Here is a 20,435-nt window from a genome sequence, read left to right on the forward strand (position 1 = left end):
AATATTATGTAGGCCCACCTTGCGCCGTAAAGATTTGGACTCCACAAGACCTCTGACCTTTTACAGGTGAGATATGGTTCTGCACATTCCACAGATGAGCAAACTGAGGACTGGGGAATTTAAAAGGCAAGTCAAAACCTTGAATTCTTGTCCTCAAACTAGATTGGCATTGGTAGGCCTTTAGTAACAGGAACTAGGGGCACAGATGGTTGGAGAACCAGCTGTACAACCATCACAATTTGGCCCTTCAAAAGTTTTTAGATCCTACACTTGCCCATTTTTCCTGATTCCAACACATCAACTTTAGGAACTGTTCAATTTCTACTTAATATATTACATCTGTACATTTGTCAGGTGCGACCATAACACAATAATGCATGCTATGAACATCAAATAAACATCAAACGTCAGATGCTTATATATTAAAGGAAATCTGTCTTTGTAAATTTTGAGTTATAACATTCTAAAACGCACATCAATAGAAGAATGCTGAGGATGATGCTGCTAGGCAGAAGAAAAAGAGGAAGGCCAAGGGGGAGGTTTATGGATGTGGTGAGGAAAGACATGCAGGTGGGTGGTTTGAAAGAGGCAGATGTAGAGGACAGGGTGATATAGAGATAGACCCTTAACGGGAGCAGCCGCAAGAAGAAGAGGAACTTTTTTAAATGCAAGTCTTGTTGGACCATGTATACAAAATACTGTTGAATCCAAGATTCTCTATGCAGTGACAATCGAACAAAAGGATAATAAAACGTGAATCTGTTGAGATGGTAAAGTTTTTTGTCAGGGAACATTTATTTATTTAAACATTTGCGGAAGGAGTCTCCAGTGTCGCATAGTAAGACTGTCACAACCAGCGCTGTTTGTAGGCGTAGGCAAAACAAGCGGTTGCGTGGGGCGCGACCAGCTGGGGGGCGCCATTGAGCCTAATTTTGCAACATTTATGAAATGTGTTGAACCTTTTTTATGGAAGGTTGCGAATGATTTGTATGGTTGAGGGTGGAGCAATGTGGTGGGAGGGCGGAGCCATGGAAGGTGACAATGGGAATCTTGTCTAGGACGCCAAAAAGGCTAGAATCAAAGGGAAGTCTTTGCATATTTATCTGGCTGCATTTTAATATTAATAGAACAACAAAACATTAGTCTGCTGAGGGAAAGATTGTTTCTAGCTGCAATAATGTAAGTGATAAGAGGAATATTCGAATAAAATCTGAAGTTGCCATCAATAGAATTTGCTTGGGTATAAAAGGAATATAATGAGCACCTTAGAATGTGCTCTTAGAAGTTCTAGAAATAGGAATCACTTGTTCAAAAAGCAGTTAGAAGCAGGAATGTTTAGAGTTAACATTTAGACAGCTATGTAATGGCAGCAGTAAAGAAGCTGAGAAGTTAGTTGGATTGGATTGCACTGGGTTGATGTTGGAACGTCAGAAATAATACAAGAGTCCCAGCTGCATTTGAAAGAGCGCTTATTTGTGTCTGTGCTAACAGTTAAGATAAATAAAAAAAGATTATTCTTGGGAACAATCCTGTGTGCTTGCCTCTGTCCAGCCTCCAAAAGAAAATCAGGTTCAAAATGTAAAACGGCCTCAAGGTTAAATTTGGTAAATATCACAGTATCAAAGCAGAGCGAACTCTACACTGAGCAGTGCTGGGTTGGAAATCAGACCACCATGAATAAGATGCCACTGCGATAAAGAATCCACTGAGTAGGTCTGTGCTTCCCTGTCTCTGGCTTCCACCCTGCTGTCCGGTTCACTCTGAAAATCATTCCTCACAGAAGACTCGAATTTTCAGGTTCAAGGATTTGAGAATTCCCTACTTAAGGTCGGACTGTAACAGGCTTGTCAATGGGGATTAACTTGAGCGTTTTTCCATTCGAAGGTTTGCACGATATAAAAAAGGGGAGAGTGCCTGGGAGAGTTAAGACTAGGATGAAGTTAAGACATTATGAACCTTCAGTTCATTTCAGAGCCACTGGCATTTTATCTTAGGAAAGCAGAAGATGAAACCTTTATAGGTGGAGCTAACAAAAAGCACCCAACATGCCCTAGTAACTGTTTACTAAACATTTTATAATGTTTCTCCTGAAAATAAAGTAAGATATCTATGTGGAAAAATGTCTATTTTGGGGTATTTTACTTAGTAAACATTAACATTTATTGTTTATAACGAGGACATTTTATGAATTTTTTTATTTAGGTTTTTTTGACAGAAATTTGCTTTTTACGGCAAGAGGTATAGCAAAAGTCCTAGCAATCTGTAAAATCTGAAATATGGCACAGAAAATTCCTTTTAACCAGTGTTTTTGCATCCTTTCCTTCTCATAAAAAAAAATACAGGTCTGAGATGCGTCTTTGTTAGATACAAAAATGTAACAATTTTCTAAATATTGCTAACACTTTCACATATTTTCTCAAACAAACTCATTCTTACTTCCTGCTTTCATCCTCATGTTGACATTCATTTTCACTCTTTTTAAATACAGTAAATAACCCAAACCATTCTCTTCATGCGTTATGAAGATTAGACATTAAAAAAATGCATGCAGCTTTCATAATTATTGTTTATGTATTGTATATGTATAGTGCATATATACAATAATTATAAAAGCTGCATAATGATACGTTTTCTCTCAAAAAAAAACAAACTTCAAAAAGTACATAAAAAAAAAAGGTATCGATTCCCATATCGGATATGACGACATTTTCCTGAAGGAAAAAAAACGACACTATGTCACGAATAAGGCTAAAACAATGGAAGGGATTTAGTAATTATTTTGTTTACAGTAAAAATCTTCAGATCCTGAAAAACAAATATGTAGGTGTGTCAAGGAAAGAAAGAACTAAATAATGACTGTGGGAGATTCCAATTCAATTGATTTGATTCTTTAAGTTATTTGTAGAGCACTTTTTAAAGACAGACATTTTCAAAGAACTATGACTAATAAAACTTTCTTTTGGCTTCTCCCATTAGGGGTCGCCACAGCGGATCATCCGTATTCATGATCAGCATGTTCGATTTGGCATGTTTTTATGTTGGATGCCCTTCCTAACGCAACCCTCCCCATTTATCATGGGCTTGGGACCGGCACTAAGAGTGCACTGGCTTGTGCAACCCTAATGGCTGGAGTCGGTTCCCTGACCGGGAATCGAACCCGGGCCGCAGCGGTGAGAGAGCTGCATCCTAACCACGAGACCACCAGGGACCTCAAAAAACTACGACTAATAATAATAATAATTGGTGAATAATCTTTCAGCAAAATTACTAATTAACTAACTAATTAACTAACTAATTGGTAAGTCTATTTGTATAGTTATGGCTAACTGACAAAGTTATGTCATGTCTCCAATTTTCTTCTAATAGAGGTACATAAAATTCAAGAAATTACTACAAATTTAAATGTATAAACCAGTAGAATAGACTATTGGACATTTCTGATTAATGGGGATTCAAAATATTACAGAAATCCTAGAAAAAATCTATACTGTAAAGTGATTCCTGACAGTGTTCGGGGTTCAGATACACTCTCCCAGTTTAAGTGTAGATTAAAAACATATCTTTTTAGCAAAGCCTACACATAACACACATCACACACATCACATCACATCACATCACAACCTTGTGCTCCAGAACATCTGATCACATGCACATTATCAACTTGTGCTGTTAATATCATGAACAGCAGCTACGCTAATTCCTCTCCACTGCTTCTCTTTCTCTCCCCAGGGATGATTATGGACCTATGGATGATCATGAAGAAGTAGATGCCGCGTGCTTAAGGCCCTGGCATGGAGAAGCTGATGCTGGATCTATGATGATCACAAATGTTGAGCTTTTTATACCAAAGACTGTAAAAAAGAACATTCACTTATAATCTTATACTCCAGTACTCATGTTAGTTCTCTCTCTCCAGTGTTCTGTATTGTTGAAAGATTTATGATCAAACTCTTGATGTCACCCATATGAGGATGGGTTCCCCTTTGAGTCTGGTTCCTCTCAAGGTTTCTTCCTCATATCATCTAAGGGAGTTTTTCCTTGCCACAGTCACCACGGCTGCTCATCAGGGATAAATACACATCATTCACCTTCACTGTTGTTTTCTGTAAAGCTGCTTTGAGACAATGTCTGTTGTGAAAAGCGCTATACAAATAAACTTGACTTGATAACTATAGAATATAACACCATGATCCAGCAACTATACACTAAAAGAATGTACACATCTGCCATAAAACGGTGTAAACCAGATGGTACACTATATGGACCAAATCATTGTGACAATTTTTCCAGCCATATGTGGTTCCTCCCCAAACAACACACAATTGTTTAGAATGTCTTTGGATGCAGCTTTTACTCGAACCTGAAGAAAACTGTTCCAGCATGACAACACCCCATGTGCACAAAGCCAGATCCATGAAGATATGCTTTACTTGGATTGGTGAAGATGTTGAGTGATCTGCTATAGAGCTCTGATCTCAACTCTACTGAACAACTTCGGGATAAACTGGAACACTAACTGCACCCCAGTACCTGACTTTAGTAACACCCTTATTGCTGAATGAGTACAAATCTCCACAAACACACTCCAAAATCTAGTGGAACATCTTCCCAGAAGAGTGGAGGTTATCATAAGAGCAAATAGGGACTACGTGTGGAATGTTTAAAGGGCACAAAGTAAAAATAAAAAACATTCTGACAGAAAATCACATTGCATGCGAGCCTCTGTGCTTCAGTCTGACTGTTTTCTGTATTCAAAATCCCTCCAGTCTAAGCTCTAGCTGTGCAACCTTCTACTAAATCCTTTGTGTGATAGAACACACCTCCTGTCAGGACCTTAAACAAGAACAATGCAGACAGTCAAACAAAATAGTTTAAGCTTTATGCAGTACACAAGCAGAGAAATCTGACTTCCCCTATAAAAGCTGTAGGTGGGGTGTAATTAGTTTTGGCAAGCGCTGAGCAATTGCCTGGAGCTGATGAGATTTTTCTGGCAGTGTCACACAAAAAAGGATACCACCTGGCACTATGTGGACATTATTCTGTAGTAGTGTGTGCTTGGGTTAAGCCTCCTGTTTCTACATGTACATATGTACAGGGATAAAGGGGTCCTGCATGAAAAGAGCATATATGTACTGATTCTTGGGGAAAAAAATGTAAACACCTCACTAAAAATGATATAAAAAAAAAGAAAAAAAAAGAGAGAAACATTTTCCAGCTTCATAGTGAAATTATAACGCATAAAAATGAAGTGAACCCCCCCCCCCCATATTAATAAACACGTAGAGGAAAAAACATATTGTTTATTCTTTTTAATTATTTAAAAAACTATAAAAAAAAAAAAAGATCCTTTTAAAACGTCCACATGCAAGACCAGGTTCCATTAAAAGTAATCATTGTCTAGCTGCCATTATCACTGAATCTATTCTGCTTAACCTCAAATAAAGATCAGCTGTAGGATCCTGGATGATTTTCGTCACATCTTTATGGTTTATTTTTTTGACTGCTGAAGCCATGGTCCTTATAGGGATTATAATGCATGCATGCTCTTGTACTTGTTTTCATCCTTTATACATCTTACATGTCAAAAGGTATCGATCAGGAAAAGAGTGCAAAATTATTTTCAAAATATTAAATGTACCGTGGAACACCATACAGGCCATCATTAACAAACTAAGAACATCGAGCATCACAGTGACATCATTAGGAACAGGATGTGCCTCTATGAAAGGACAAGAAAAGATCTTAACAAAAAGACTGGAAAGAGAGCAAGCAGGATGTTAATACTCTCTGTATTTTACAACAATCTCCTATAATGTTCACCACTCTGGGTATATATATATATGTGGGGACCATTATATACAGTGGTCCCCCAGTTATTGTACGGCTCGGATATCGAACATTCCGGTTAGCGAACGTTTTTCCGAACCAAATTTGGGTCCGGTGAACGAACAAAGTTCCAGTTATCGAACGCCACCCAAAGAGGGGAAGAAACTGCTTCCGCTTCAACCATCGCTGAGTTTTTATCGCAACCTCTGTTTGTGAACAATATTAGTGATATTTAGCGGTAAGTACAGTAATCATTTTGTTTCTTACTCTTGTAAAGTTGTTAATTTATACTGTTACCGAGCCAACACTAAATACCCACAGAGATCGGGATAACCCGGCAAAGGGCAGTCCATAAATAATATCCACGGTGCTTTACGGAGGAAACCCAATTGCGATGAGCTCAATGTGGGAGGGGCACGCATGAGCGAAGGAACAGGGCATTCCCTGAAGCACTGAGGTATGACAGCCACCAAAAAGTTTGGGAACGGATTCATTGGTTTTCCATTATTTCTTTTGGGATAATTAGGTCCGGTTTTCGAACATTTCGGATTTCGAACGGTTTTAAGGGACGAATTAAGTTCGATAACCGGGGGACCACTGTGTGTATATATATATATATATATATATATATATATATATATATATATATATATATATATATATATATATATATATATACCCAGTATATACCCAGTATATACCCAGAGTGGTGAACATTATGGGAGATTGTTGTAAAATACAGAGAGTATTAACATCCTGCTTGCTCTCTTTCCAGTCTTAACCGTCCGTCGCAAACCCCCAAAAATGCGTCGATACGTCAGGGTCTGACTGTATTTATTAAAAATTTTTATAGAAATGGTCACAGAAATGTGCGCTGCATTAATTGCGCGTTAATACCATCATAACTCGGGCACTACATATTATATATATATATATATATATATATACATACACATACATTAAGACTTGACACTTGGCACCGAGCTGATGGAATGAACTTCTCTTAGATGTCCAGTTACTGACATTTTTCAAACATCAGGTGAAGACCTACCTCTTCCTGAAACACAAAGATTTTTTTTACTGTTTGTTATAAATGTGCTATAATTCCTTTCAACAGAGTTTAGCCTTAAAGCACTTTTATATCTCACTCTGGATAGGGGCATCTGCTAATTGCCGTAAATGTGTGTGTGTGTCTATATATATTATATCTCTTTCTCTCGCTCATGCTATCTATCTATCTATCTATCTATCTATCTATCTATCTATCTATCTATCTATCTATCTATCTATCTATCTATCTATCTATCTATCTATCTATCTATCTATCTATCTATCTATCTATCTATCTATCCATCTATCCATCAAGAGAGAGAGAGAGAGAGAGAGAGAGAGAGAGAGAGAGAGAGAGAGAGAGAGAGAGCGAGAGAGAGAGTGAGCGAGAGAGAGAGAGAGAGAGAGAGAGAGCGAGAGAGAGAGTGAGCGAGCACAACTTAAATATAACAACTTTTTTGAAAGTCTCATCCAAATTCCACTGGCTAAGCTCGGAATGTGATCGGATTATCCACACCACCTCCAGATGCCGAGAGATTGGTGCGGGATGGAATCTCAGCGGGGAAAAAAACCCTTTGAGGCACTAGGGTAAAAATCAACAGCAAGCGTTACCGAAACCATATATAATACGAAAATACTTGGAGAAAAATAACATGACTCATGCTCATTTTGTTTCCCTATCCATAGTAAGGTGCTAGCTGTAGCTCTTCCACAGTAGAAAATACCTCCAGATGCCAAGGGCAAAAAGTTTGCATCCCCTCGAGGCCATTTAACACAAGTGTTAATAGAATCTAATTACAAGTACACATTTAAGTATGAAAGCAGAAGTCAAAGAAAAGGACACACATTCATTTTAGTTCTATCACTGTTGAGGTGTGCTGTTCCGTATATACATATACATATATATATATATATATATGTGTGTGTGTGTGTGTGTGTGTGTGTGTGTGTGTGTGTGTGTGTGTGTGTGTGTGTGTGTGTGTGTGTGTGTGTGTCTGGAATTCCTGCAAATGAGTTCCTTCAATAGAGAATAGAAAAATGTCTACTGATTAATTTTATTTTATTTACATCACCAAGGCAGACACTAGCAACTATTAGAGGTAAGCTGTATCAACAAACATGGATGAACGTGACAGAGCAAAAGCCCCACGACAGACATCAGCCCCACCAAAAGATGAGGAACTTGTGCATAAATGGGAGGTATTTCTGAAGTATTGGTATAACAGACCAGACTAGACGGCTGAGCAGCAATAACAGTCGATTCATTATGATGCTATTTGTTTCTCATTGAGAGCTTCCTGATCACATGCGGGTAGTGAGGACAGCTGAGAAGATCACTGAAGTCTCTCTTCCCTCCATCACAGACATTATCAGCAGCATTATGGATGACCCCCACTCACCACTCACACACACTCTTCACCCTCCTGCCATCTGGCAAAAGCGACCAAAGCATTTGGGTTCTCGTGGTCAGACTGTGTAACAGTTTCTTCAAGACTCCTCAATACCCAGAGAGTGAACTGACATCAGCTCACACACACTTATACACACACACTCACACTTGCACGTTTTGCAGTCCTGTGTAGGTTTGTGTAGTTTTATGGAGCACCATGGTCCTAGACCGGGGGGGGGGTCGGGAACCCGCGGTTCTGAAGCCACATGCGGCTCTTCAGCCCCCCTCCTGTAGCTCCCTGCAGCCTTGACAAAATGAAATGTAAATAAAACAAATATTTTTATATTTATTTTTTACACAGGGAATTGACCCTACGCTCCAACTCCAGCTTTCTAACATCGGTGGGATAATCCAAAGAAAGAATTTCACCGTGCTGTAATGTATATGTGGCAAGTAAAAAAAAACCTTTACGCATTTTTGCTTATCTTTTAATCAATATAAGTGTGAGTGTTTTGATAAATAGGCCGAGGGCCGATGAATTTCACACACACACACACACACACACACACACACACACACACACACACACACACACACACACACACAAACAATGGCTACTATTAGAGCTGCTTTGATAGAACATTAACACCATAAAACACTATACAGACAAAGGTTTGTGGACACCTGTCCATAAGATTGGTATGTGTTTTTTGAACATCCATTCTATTCTATTCTATTCTATTCTATTCTATTCTATTCTATTCTATTCTATTCTATTCTATTCTATTCTATAGCGCTTTTAACAATGAACATTGTCTCAAATCAGCTTTTCACAGATAATGTGGTGATGAAGAATAAATAAGATCTTCTTTAAAAGTGTACGTTTGTCCCCTATACAGTGACATATATAATTTCCAAAATTTCAATTAACCAATACAACATCTAACTATGCTTAATTAAGTAACAGGTCACACATTACTCAGGGGTAACTAATATCCCTCTCCACATTTAGTTCACATCTGCTTTTAAAATAACCTCCACTCTTCTGGGAAGACGGTCCATGAGATTTTAGTGTGTTTGTGTAGATTTGTGTTCATTCAGCAACAAGGGTGTTAGTAAAGTCGGGTAGGTGAGGTGAGGAGGTCTGGGGTGCAGTCAGTGTTCCAATTCAACTCAAAGGTGTTCACCAGGTTTAAGGTCAGATCTGTATAGCAATCCACTCAAGATCTTCCACTCCAAACCATGTGCAGCATATCTTCGTATTGTCTTACTGGAACAGGTTTGGGTCTTCTAGTTCAAGTGAATGGGAAATGCAATATTACTGCATACAAAGACATCCTATAAAATTGTGTAACAGTTTGAGGAAGGACCAGATATGGCTGGAAAGGTCAGATGTCCCAATACCTTTGTCCATATGATGTAATACTCATGGGTGTGTTTAATATTAAAACAAATACAATTCTAAATAATTTGAATATTACTTATTTATATTATCCACTGATGTTAAGATTAGGACTAGTTTTCAGTACAAACATTAATTAGCGACAGTGTGTGCATATGTGCGCGAGTAAGTGAGTGAGTGAGTGTGTGAGTGTGTGTGTGTGTGTGTGTGTGTGTGTGTGTGCAGCTGAGGGAAAAAACACTGGAGTGCATAGCCACCATCCAGCATATTTTTCCTTTATAAGGAGTTTTCTCCCTTTTAATCTCACTGAACTTCGCCAGGAAAAAAGAACACAAATACTCGTTTGCTGAACCTCAGCTGCAACACAGCGCCGCTGCTTGGACACAACGCAACGTTTAAACATCTGCTCGGTTTATCTGCGTTAAACTTTCATGCAGGTCGACGCCTGTGTGAAAGGAGCGAATTGGACGGGAGTTCAGGAAGAGTTAAAACAGTTAGGAATACAATAGAAATGTGCTCGAAACACCTCTGTCAGAGATTCTGCTCAGGTAGAAAATTTCCAATGCTTTTACAGTTTACAGTTTATCATCTAAAATATATTCATTAAATTACCAAAAAAAAAAAAAAAGTGCAGCTGCCAAAGTTTAAACTTTAGAGATAATTGGTCTTTTTACACTAGTTTTATTTCTGTGTTGTTTTACCAAACAAAAGATTTTACCATAAAGGTTACCTTAAAACATACATGAAGAAACGTACAGCAGAAGGTTTTTTTCAAACTGAATCACATCGTCATCCAAAAAAAATTATAAATTTACATATTGTTCTAGCCAGGAAATGTATATTGTAATATTGTACTTGATGTTGCTGAAGAAGAAAATATTTGTAACCAGTATCAAGTAGTATTCTCAAATCAAACCAGTTATATTTGAAAAGCTCTTTTAAAAATGGATATTGTCCTAAAGCAGCTTTACAAAGATACAGTGGGGCAAAAAAGTATTCAGTCAGACACCAATTATGCAAGTTCTCCCACTAAAAAAGTCATGGGCCTATTCATGCTTTCCTTTACACGGATCAGTCGTCCTGGTCCCTTCGCAGAAAAACAGCCCCAAAGCATGATGTTTCCACCCCCATGCTTCACAGTAGGTATGGTGTTCTTTGGATGCAACTCAGCATTCTTTCTCCTCCAAACACGACAAGTTGAGTTTTTACCAAAAAGTTATAATTTGGTTTCATCTGACCATATGACATTGTCCCAATCCTCTTCTGGATCATCCAAATTCTCTCTAGCAGACTTCACGGACATGTACTGGCTTAAGCAGGGGAACACGTCTGGCACTGCAGGATTTAAGTCCCTGGCGGCCTAGTGTGTTACTGATGGTAGCCTTTGTTACTTTGGTCCCAGCTCTCTGCAGGTCATTCACTAGGTCCCCCCCCCGTGTGGTCCTGGGATTTTTGCTCACCGTTCTTGTGATCATTTTGACCCCACAGGGTGAGATCTTGCATGGAACCCCAGATCGAGGGAAATTGTCAGTGGTCTTGTATGTCTTCCATTTTCTAATAATTGCTCTCACAGTTGATTTCTTCACACCAAGCTGCTAACCTATTGCAGATTCAGTCTTCCCAGCCTGGTGCAGGTCTACAATTTTGTTTGTGGTGTCCATTGACAGCTCTTTGGTCTTGGCCATAGTGGAGTTTAGAGTCTGACGGTTTGAGGTTGTGGACAGGTGTCTTTTATACTGATAACGAGTTCAAACAGGTGCCATTATTACAGGTAACAAGTGGAGGACAGAGGAGCCTCTTAAAGCAGTTACAGGTCTGTGAGAGCCAGAAATCTTGCTTTTTTTGGTAGGTGACCAAATACTTATTTTCCACCATATTTTGCAAATAAATTCTTTAAAAATCAGACAATGTGATTATCGGGATTGTTTTTTCTCATTTTGTCTCATAGTGTACCTATGTGTACCTATAGTGTACCTATGATGAAAAATACAGGCCTCTCTCATCTTTTTTAGTGGGAGAACTTGCACAACTGGTGGCTGACTAAATACTTTTTGCCCCACTGTAAGCAGGTTAAAAACATACATTTAGAATGTAAGTACCTTTAAGTATAGTGCCTATAAGTTTATACCTAGTTTAGACACTACTCCAGACTAAAGAGGAGAGGGACCATATGGCTTGTAATTAGCATGCAGTTCAAAAAGCTGCATCTCTGAAGATATAGGAGTGCATTCGTGCCTGTAGAATGGGCAGTTTGCACTTTTAGAAAGACTCCATCAATGCTGAATGGTATATACAGGTTTTAGAGCAAAAACAGGCTTTCATCCAGGAAAAGTCTTTCTTTTAATTGAAGGCCTTGCATACTTGAGCAAGACAATGCAAACTGCATATTGCATTGATTGCTGACTTCATAGTGGAAGAGTCCGGGTGTGAACTGGCCTGTCTGCAGTCTAGACATTTTACTCTTTGAAAATATTTGACGCATCATGAAAAGAAAAACACAACAAAGGACACCCAGAACTCTTAAGTTGCTAGAATCCTGTATTAGATACATATGGGACTCTCTCAAAACTTCAGCAACTTGTCTTCTCAGTTCCCAGATGTATACAGAAAAGACTTGATGCTACAAAGTAATAAATGTTGCCCTGTCCTAACACAGTGTCACATTTTTGGAATTAAGGTTGTATAAAGGTAAAATTCCAAACACTTTCCAAACCTACTGTTGTTTAAATAAATTCAATTCATATTCATATACTTTTTTTTAAGCTTCCAAGCCTCGTATACCTGATGCTTTTCCAAACTGTACCTTGAGTGAATGTGGGTAAGAAAACAATAAAAGAATCTAAACTCTACTGTTCTTTTTCACTGCAACATGATTTGTGTTCTATATAAGCACTCGATTATCGGAAATAATCTGTTCAGTCTTTTTTTCATCGATGTAGCCTCTTTTCGGTAGCCCTGTTCAGGAGCCTCCGGTAAAAGGATTTGAAGAAACCGAGAACGAAGTGTACAGAAAGAATTATTTGGATTCAGAGCATTTCAAAGTAAAAATGTGCCTGTCCTTTAAATAGTGCCTAAGATGTTATGCATATATTAATTTTAATGCCAGGAGGAGAAGAGCTGAGAAAATAATGCAGTTTTGAATTTTCAAGTAAGCAGCTTCTGTTCTTCACATTCTCCAACTGACTCATACAGAGGATTTTAGAGGACCTGCAGAAAAAGTATAAACTAATGCTTTTTTCTCTCTTTTCTCCAACTAATAGACACCCAAGAGCTTTAATAAGAGTGTGAACAAGGGACAACTAGCCGCAATCTCATCCGCTTCCTCGGCATAGTAGCAGCAACTTTGATATATTGCTCAATAAATCAGACACAACAGGAGGATTTAGATCCGTCAACCTGACCGTCGTTTTCTTTTTAGCTCTTCTCCCTCAGGCTATCTCAGAAAAAGTGCTAAAACGCTAGGCATTTTTCTTCCTACATAGGTGCAACATTACTGTTTTCCAACCTGCTCTGCCTATCAGCTAATCCTCCTACATCAGGTTCAAAGGTTCAATCATCGTTCTTGTCCTCAGCCGTGGCTCTAACAGCGTGCTGACAGCCACCCGTGTGAATAAATTCAGGGTTTTGCCAGGGAGGCTAGCTTTACCCAGCATACACCGGGAGAAGAGCCGAAGTCGCCTTCACACCTGTCACTCAGAACCAGAGTCATCCGGCTTTCCAGCTGAGAGCCGCTGCTTAAAGATCGTAGCGCTCAGGCGCTGCGAAGGTTTGACAGCGAGCTTTCAGTGTGCTAAAGCGATGCGCAGGGCTTCACACAGGCTGGTTTGTTTGTGCTGAATGTGCAGTCATGTGTAGCTGACAACAAGTAAATTACCTGCTGATGCTCAACAGACTGAGAACTGAAGCTCTGAACAGACCGAGCTCGAAGAATAAAAGCAATAATAGCAACAATAAATGTGAGTGGATCATGACCTTTTAATCACAGGCTGCTTTTACACTTTTCCAGAACAAAACAGCGCTAGCTAGGGCACCTTTTGTACTGGGGAGAACCAAGTGGCTCATGCACTCTGTAATCATCATACCGCTCTTACAGCGTTGGACATAGGTAGGTAGTATCAGTGAACTAACTTGCAAAGCTAAATCATGGTCTTTAGATTCCATATTGCCTTCACTGTATGTTTTGGTTCTTTGTTCACCACAGTCTCTGGTTGTGTGCGCACTGCATCAGATTTTCCTAAAGGATCTCTCCCTGCATTCAGATATATAACAATTCTGACAATCAGTCTTCATATCACTGCCATAACACTCCACTCCACCACCATTATCAAGTTTGCTAACGACACTGTTGCGGTGGGCCTAATCTGAAACAAAGACGAGATGGCCTACCTACGGGAGATTAAAAACCTGGAGAGATGGTCCCAGCAGAACAATCCTCTCCTGAATGTCAGCAAGACTAAGAAGTTAATAGTGGACTTCAGCACAAAGCAGGAGCAGTCACACCAACCGCCAAACATCAACGAGACCCCAGTAGAGAGATTGGACAGTTTCCAGTACCGGTGTTCACATCACACAGGATCCGTCTTGGTTCTGTCACATCAACACCCTGGTGAAGAAGGCACGGCAGCGTCTGTACCATCTGAGACACTTAAGGGACTTTAAACTACCCTCTCAGGTGATAAGGACCTTTTATACTTGCACCATTAAGAGCGTCCTGATGGGTAGCATCCCTTCCTGGTTCGGGAACAGCACCATCCAGAACAGGCGAGCCCTCCAGAGGGTGGTGCGGTCAGCTGAATGTACCACCAGCACCAAGCTAGCAGGCCTGCAGGACATCTACAGCACGCGGTGCCGGACCAGAGCCAGAAAGATTGTGAAAGACCTTAGCCATCTCAACAATGGACTCTTTTCTCTGTTACGTTCAGGGAAGCGCTTCCGCTCCTTAAAAGCAAACATAGAGTGAATTAGGGGGAGCTTCTTCCCACAGGCCATTCGGAGTTTAAACCAGGAAACAGCCAGGAACTAGTACTGGACCTTTCTCTCTCCATCTCACTTTTCTTTTCCTTCACTGCACAAATATTTCTGCACTATTATTTCATCCCTCTCTGGAATTCATGTATATACATATTATTTTCTTATACTTATACTTTTTTTTATTTATTTACTTTACATTTTAATCCTGATATTCTATTTCTATTTTTCATGTTTAAATGTTGGACAGTCGTAAAAAAGCAATTCACTGCATGTCGTACTCTGTATGAATGTGTATGTGACAAAATTTTAAATTGATTTGAAATTTGAATACGTTGTTCCCACCACCATGCTTCACCATAGGTTAGATAAGATTTAACTTTATTGTCATTGTGCAAAGTACATGTACAGAGCAAATAGTCAGCATCTAACCAGAAGTGCAAACGTTGTCTATTTACAATAAATAGCAATGTGGCAAATGAGAGCATGTGTCCATACATACAGGGAGGGGAGTAATTAATCTACAGAAGATGCAGTAGGTACAGTAATAAGATATGGTTTATATAGTAATATGCAGTATAACTGTACAAAGATTGTGCAGTGGATATGATGATATAACGGCAAGTAAGCCAGTTAATAAGCCGTATTTAGGATTCTCCAAATGTAGTACTTACAATTAAACCTAAAATAAATGTTATTTTCTCGTGATAACAAAAGTTGTCTTTCTACAGGGCTCGTTCTACAGGCAACATCATCGCAGCATCATGGGTAATAACCATAATCGTTTGTGGCGGCGGGCGCATGGACGAGCACCAGCACTAACAGTCTATCTTTTTATGTCGAGATCACGAGACAATCAAGTCATGATAACAAGAAAACAACATTTGTTATGTCAAGAAAATGATGTCGTGATCGCGAGAATACAAGAAAGATAAAAATATTACAATGCATGGCCTCTTAGTACTTCCATATAAATCCAATTTTATGTGGGCAGAATTTTATTTTGTTTACTGTATTTTGTCCTCCGTTCTGTTTTTTCTTTCTTTTCATTTAACCCCCAATTTGTGACCCAATGGAAGATCAACGACTTCCCATTTTGAAGCTCCACTGTTTTTTTTTTCCCACTCACTTTGCAGTTGAAGAAAAAAAAGGATCATCTTTTCTTCTTTTTTTTTTTTTTTAACGATAAAAGGACAGAAAAATAAATCTTCACAAAACTTCTTAAAGTTACAGTATCACTAAAACTATTACATTTTATTTTCCCCCCATGAACTGAATTAAATTAATCATTTACTTTTTCAAGAAAAAAAAAAGACCAAACAAATTTGGGTGAATTAAATAGAAAAACAAGGCTGTTAAAGAAGCCCAACAGAGAACACATCAGGAATCGCCAGTGCTGTGTGAATAAAGCGATAAACTCTTCATGCTGAAGGACAGTTGATGGATAGAACTGCCTCTTACACACATGGGTGCTGAAGTAGATGATCTATTTGCCAATTTTGTTGTCAAACAACAAAAACGGTTAAAAAAAACAATCCATCTGAGCATCGTCTCTTAAGCTGATATTGAACTAAGAAGAAAAATGTAATAAGTAAAGCTGAACATTTGATGAATTTTTAATGATTATCACAATTGAGGATTTATCTGTGAACTTTAGAAATAATTTGGGATATCAGTAAGTTTTTAACTAAATCAGTGAATCATAAACTTTTTATCAATATAACTGCACACTATGGTGCTTTATTTATTCACCTACACTATATGATCAAAGATTTTATTCATAAAGTGGTTCTTCCCAAAACTTGTGGAAGCACACAATTGTACAAGATGTTTTTGTAGACTGTGTAATTAAATTTTTCCTTTATTAAGCCCAGACACTCTTCCAGATTTATGGCATTTCACAGGTGACTTTTGCCAGCAACAATTATCTTATTTCGACAATCGAGCAGGTGAGGATTAAAGGTCCTTGCTCAAGAGCCCAGCAGTGGGATTTTGCTGGTGCTGAGATTTGAACTTCCAACTAGGAAGCCAATTTAATCACTGAGCTAACACTTCCCCCACACTGAGCTACACTAAACTAACACTTCCCCACACTGAGCTACACTGAGCTAACAGTTCCCCACACTGAGCTACACTGAGCTAACACTTCCCCACACTTTCCTACACTGAGCTAACACTTCCCTACACATGCTACACTGAGCTAACACTTTCCCACACTGAGCTACACTGAGCTAACACTTCCCCACACTGAGCTACCCAGAGCTAACACTTCCCCACACTGAGCTACACTGAGCTAACACTTCCCCACACTGAGCTACACTGAGCTAACACTTCCCCACACTGAGCTACCCAGAGCTAACACTTCCCCACACTGAGCTAACACTTTCCCACACGAGCTCCACTAAGCTAACACTTCCCCACACTGAGCTAACACTTCCCCACACTGAGCTACCCAGAGCTAACACTTCCCCACACTGAGCTACACTGAGCTAACACTTCCCCACACTGAGCTACACTGAGCTAACACTCCCCCACACTGAGCTCCACTAAGCTAACACTTTCCGACACTGAGCTAACACTTCCCCACACTGAGCTCCACTAAGCTAGCACTTCCCGACACTGAGCTAACACTTCCCCACACTGAGCTACCCAGAGCTAACACTTCCCCACACTGAGCTACCCAGAGCTAACACTTCTCCACACAAGCTACACTGAGCTAAAACTTCCCCACACTGAGCTCCACTTAGCTAACACTTCCCGACACTGAGCTAACACTTCCCCACACTGAGCTTCACTGAGCTAACACGTCCCCACACTGAGCTACCCAGAGCTAACACTTCCCCACACTGAGCTAACACTTTCCCACACGAGCTACACTAAGCTAACACTTCCCCACACTGAGCTAACACTTCCCCACACTGAGCTACCCAGAGCTAACACTTCCCCACACTGAGCTACACTGAGCTAACACTTCCCCACACTGAGCTACACTGAGCTAACACTCCCCCACACTGAGCTCCACTAAGCTAACACTTTCCGACACTGAGCTAACACTTCCCCACACTGAGCTCCACTAAGCTAGCACTTCCCGACACTGAGCTAACACTTCCCCACACTGAGCTACCCAGAGCTAACACTTCCCCACACTGAGCTACCCAGAGCTAACACTTCTCCACACAAGCTACACTGAGCTAAAATTTCCCCACACTGAGCTCCACTTAGCTAACACTTCCCGACACTGAGCTAACACTTCCCCACACTGAGCTTCACTGAGCTAACACGTCCCCACACTGAGCTAACTCGTCCCTACACTAAGCTACACTGAGCTAACACTTCCCCACACTGAGCTACACTGAGCTAACACTTCCCCACACTGAGCTGCACTGAGCTAACACGTCCCCACACTGAGCTACACTGAGCTAACACTTCCCCACACTGAGCTAACTCGTCCCTACACTAAGCTACACTGAGCTAACACTTCCCCACACTGAGCTAACACGTCCCTACACTGAGCTAACACTTCCCCACACTGAGCTAACTCGTCCCTACACTGAGCTACATTGAGCTACACTGAGCTAACACTTCCCTACACTGAGCTACACTGAGCTAACACTTCCCCACACTGAGCTAACACTTCCCCACACTGAGCTAACACTTCCCTACACTGAGCTAACACTGAGCTACACTGAGCTACATTAAGCTACATTGAGCTAGGTCAGGGGTCGGCAACCCGCGGCTCTTTCATCCCTCTTCTGCGGCTCCCTGTGGCTTTGGAAAATAAATAATGAGTATTTAATTAAAATTTATTTTATTTTAGTTCGTTAGTTTTTAAAATGTAATTCTAAATTAGAAGATTTTGGTGATCTTGAAAAAATCTAAATAAAACGTGTTAAAGTTTTTTGCCGCTCTTCATATGCGTCACAACCGCTAATGTGCGACACCCACCGGCACGCGACTTCTTAAACTTTATAGTTTATAGTTTATACAGCCCTGACGTGCAGACGCTGGGCGCTGGGGTTCAGGAGCAGAAATCACATGTACAACCAAGTATGATACATATTTTAATTGTCTATTATGTTGCATATATTCATATTTTTTCATTGTTCGGTGAAATAGTCCTTTTATTATTCAGGTTGACTGCTGACTGCTTGCGCCAGTGAAAGGATGATGGCACACAAAGAGGACGGCAATTTTGGTTTGCTGCCGGTGGATAATGTATGTTCGGCGTTCTTTTCATAAATACAAGAAGGACTCAAATAGACATTGAGTATTTAACTTGAAAGTAACCTTCAACCCAATGTCTTTTTTAAGGAGTTAAAAAAATTTTTGTTGCATGCAGAAATGTAATTTCATTCTCTCTGCAGTTCATTGATTTCATAAATGCAACACATTATGGTTTGATTATACATAGCATAAAGGCAAAAAAAAAGTTACATGTAGTGTTATTTCAATTTAAATGTCAAAAGGGTTTTGTGGCTCCCAGTGTTTTCTTTTCTGTGGGAAACAGGTCCAAATGGCTCTTTGTGTGGTGAAGGTTGCCGACCCCTGAGCTAGGTGTTCAATAGTGTTGAGGTCAAAGTGATAATCTTTAGTGGCCTGCTTCAGGGCTCTGACCTCAACCCTATACAGTATATTAAACACCTCTGACTGCACCCCAGGCCTCCTCGACAGTAAATTGGGAGTAAATGTAGAATAGGACATTCAAAAAGCACATATAATGTATAAGTAATGCTCAGGTGTATACAAATAGTTGTCCATGTAATATATTTGTCATGCCAATAAAGTAACTTAAGTTCATGAGAAAAATGCATAATAACCACCACACAGCCCTAAACTGGCATATCAACCAGTTATAATCGCTACTACTGAAATACCTTCCAATGATCTCACAGATACGCTCAGCAACCCTCGGTGGATGAGCTGCAGCACTTTTTCTATTGGTTTGTGTTGCATTTGCAGCCACAAATCTCCTGCACAATCTTAATTTTACGCAAAGACTGCATTGAAAGTGTTCTCTGGGTTCAGGATACACGTTATTCTCTGAGCAGAAACACGGCGGTATTTTGCGCACGCCTCACAGACGGTACGGACAAATAGAGCTAATTTGCCGCACTGCATCAGCTGTCCAGTGCTTCCAGCTGAGTGCACATGCCAAAGTGTCCAAATATCAAGCGCCTCATACCGCAGGCTGTCCATCACACTCTGGCACAAGATTGTGAAATATGCACTCGCTGGCGTACAGCCACAGCCGCACCGCAGGGACCGGAGCGCATTCGGTAGCTTTTGAATATTTGAATGCACGAGCTTATGTAAAATGTGTTTTTACCGGGCAGGTCCGAGAAGAGTAGGATGCACTCGTTGAAGCCGTTAGCCAGGAGGCGGTCGCGCAGCTGCTGCAGGATGGCCACGCCGATACAGAACGGGAACGATGAGTTGCCCAACAGCAGCGTGTCCCACAGGTGGAAGATCTTATGCAGGGGAAAGACGTCTACAAAAGGAAGTACACACACACAGGAGAAATTAAACGGAATTAAAAACGGTTACATCGATTCACTTACAAAAGGGCTTGGCAGTCGCTTGCATTGACACATTAGGAACATTAGGAGGAGTAGAAGGAAGGAGGAAAGGAGAGAGCAAACTTTTTAGAGCATTGTATCACTTTGCATGAAGCTTTCCTTAGCTAATATCACTTCCTGCGGTAGTCGACATACACAAGCCCTTTGACTTTAGCAAGCATATCAAAATATATACAGTCTACCCCCGATAATTCGAGGTTCGGAACTCGCGGCTCGGAAAATT

General features: G+C 40.1%; 1 protein-coding gene across 2 annotated transcripts in view; it reads right to left on the reverse strand.

Annotated features, from left to right (window-relative positions):
- The window catches only part of tbck (TBC1 domain containing kinase), a 111,117-nt gene that overhangs the window by 24,704 nt on the left and 65,978 nt on the right, over positions 1-20,435 (reverse strand). For both annotated transcript variants that reach the window (XR_014533086.1, XM_083538662.1), the window contains exon 22: positions 19,963-20,124. Coding sequence is in view for 1 of the 2 variants with exons in the window: in XM_083538662.1 (XP_083394788.1) it covers positions 19,963-20,124 (162 nt within the window). In the remaining variant the exon portion in view is untranslated. The remainder of the gene's footprint in view (positions 1-19,962; positions 20,125-20,435) is intronic.

The sequence above is a fragment of the Silurus aristotelis genome (assembly GCF_946808225.1).
Source record: "Silurus aristotelis genome assembly, chromosome: 4".
NCBI classification, from domain to species: Eukaryota; Metazoa; Chordata; class Actinopteri; order Siluriformes; family Siluridae; genus Silurus; species Silurus aristotelis.